This window comes from Corvus brachyrhynchos, unplaced genomic scaffold, assembly GCF_000691975.1.
Source record: "Corvus brachyrhynchos isolate BGI_N302 unplaced genomic scaffold, ASM69197v1 scaffold19, whole genome shotgun sequence".
NCBI lineage: Eukaryota > Metazoa > Chordata > Aves > Passeriformes > Corvidae > Corvus > Corvus brachyrhynchos.
This window is the reverse complement of record NW_008246061.1, coordinates 1,850,949-1,852,464: the sequence shown is the minus strand read 5'-3', so window position 1 is coordinate 1,852,464 and position 1,516 is coordinate 1,850,949. Positions and strand designations below refer to the sequence as shown.

The 1,516-nt window shown below is 68.4% G+C and overlaps 1 protein-coding gene across 1 annotated transcript in view; it reads right to left on the bottom strand.

The window, feature by feature from the left end:
* EMID1 (EMI domain containing 1) overlaps positions 1–1,516 on the bottom strand; it is a 9,996-nt gene that overhangs the window by 1,487 nt on the left and 6,993 nt on the right. The window contains 2 exon segments of the mRNA XM_017746484.1: positions 1,374–1,418; positions 1,500–1,516. Coding sequence (XP_017601973.1) covers positions 1,374–1,418; positions 1,500–1,516 — 62 coding nt within the window.

Here is a 1,516-nt window from a genome sequence, read left to right as displayed (position 1 = left end):
CCCAGCGGGATGGGGGTGCTGGGGCACGAGGAGGGGGTGCCAGGTCTCCCAGGAGGGGTCATCCCGGTCTCAGAGGGGTGCCGGGGGCTCCCCCACCCCTGTGGGTCCATGGGGACAGGAGGGTCCCTTGTGCTGGCCCTGTGGCAGGCGCTGCTGGCTTGATGTCCCTGACAGTGCCCTGATGGGGACATTGATGTCCCCAACCTGGGGGTTCTCCCTCTGCCACCCCCCAGCACGCTGAGCCCCCCGACACGTCCTGTGTCCACAACCTGTCCAGGGGGACACTGATGTCCCCAGCTGGGGGTGCTCCCTCTGCCACCCCTGGCACACTGAGCTCTCCAGAACATGGGGGGACATGTCCCCAACCTGCCCAGAGGGCCACCGAGACTGTCACAGGTGTCCCTGCCCGAGGTGGGCAGTGCCTGGGGGGGCTCTGGGGTGCCCAGCTGGGGGTGAGGGTGGGGGGGGTCCTGGTGGCCTTTCCTTTTAGTGGTCCCCAGTGCTGGCCATGATGTCACCATGTGGGTGATGCCATCATGCATGGCTGATGTCATGATGGCCAAGGGCCACCGTGATGTCATGGGGGCCTGGTGTCCTCCCGGCAGGGATGGGGGTCCCTGTCCCCCTGTGGCAAAGAGGAGGGGCTGCCGGGGGTCCCCTCCCTGCAACTCCATGACATCAGCAAGCTGAGGGCCACCATGACGTCACGGGGACCTGGTGACCTGCTGGCAGGGGTGGGGGTCACCCCCGGGGTCCCCATCCCCCTACTCACCATAGAGCCCAATCATTGTTTCCAAGATTAAAACCCTCTCCGCTAAAATCTTCAGCGCCTCGCGGAGCTGGTGCAAACCCTCCCCCTGGGGAAGAGAGGGACGGGGTGAGGGGGGCTGCACCCCAAATGGCCCCAGGCCACCCCCATGGGGGGAGCAGGGAGGGGACACGGGGACCCCCCAACTCCTGGCACCCCCTGACTCACCACGACACCAGGGGAAGGAGTGGGGGCACCCCCGGGAGGGTCCGAGCCCACCCTGTGCCCCCTGTGCTGGGTGGGGGGCTGGCACTGTGCCCCCATCACCCTGCTCAGGTGACATTGGCACAGCCTGGGACCCCCAGTGCCACCGTTGGGCTGCTGGGGATGAGATGTGGCACTGGGCAGAGCTGGGGACCCCCATGCCACCACTGGGGACCCAGGGACAAGCTGTGGGGCACTGGGAACAAGTGGGGACCCTGAGGACATCATTGGGGTCCCAGAGACGAGATGCAGAGGACAGCAGGGAGGGGGCCGGGGTCCCCCCACACCCATCACGTCCCCAACCCAACCCCTGTCAGTACCGTGTCCCCCTCCCGTCCCCGGTGTCGCCGGTGCCACTCACCCAAGTGCCCCTGTCGCCCGGCTCGCCCCGGGGGCCCGGCTCGCCCTGAAACACAGAGAGGAGAGGGCCTGGCAGCGGGGGGCACGGGGGGCTGCGGCCGGGGGGGACCCCACCCCACCCACGTACCTGCGCCCCGTCCTGCC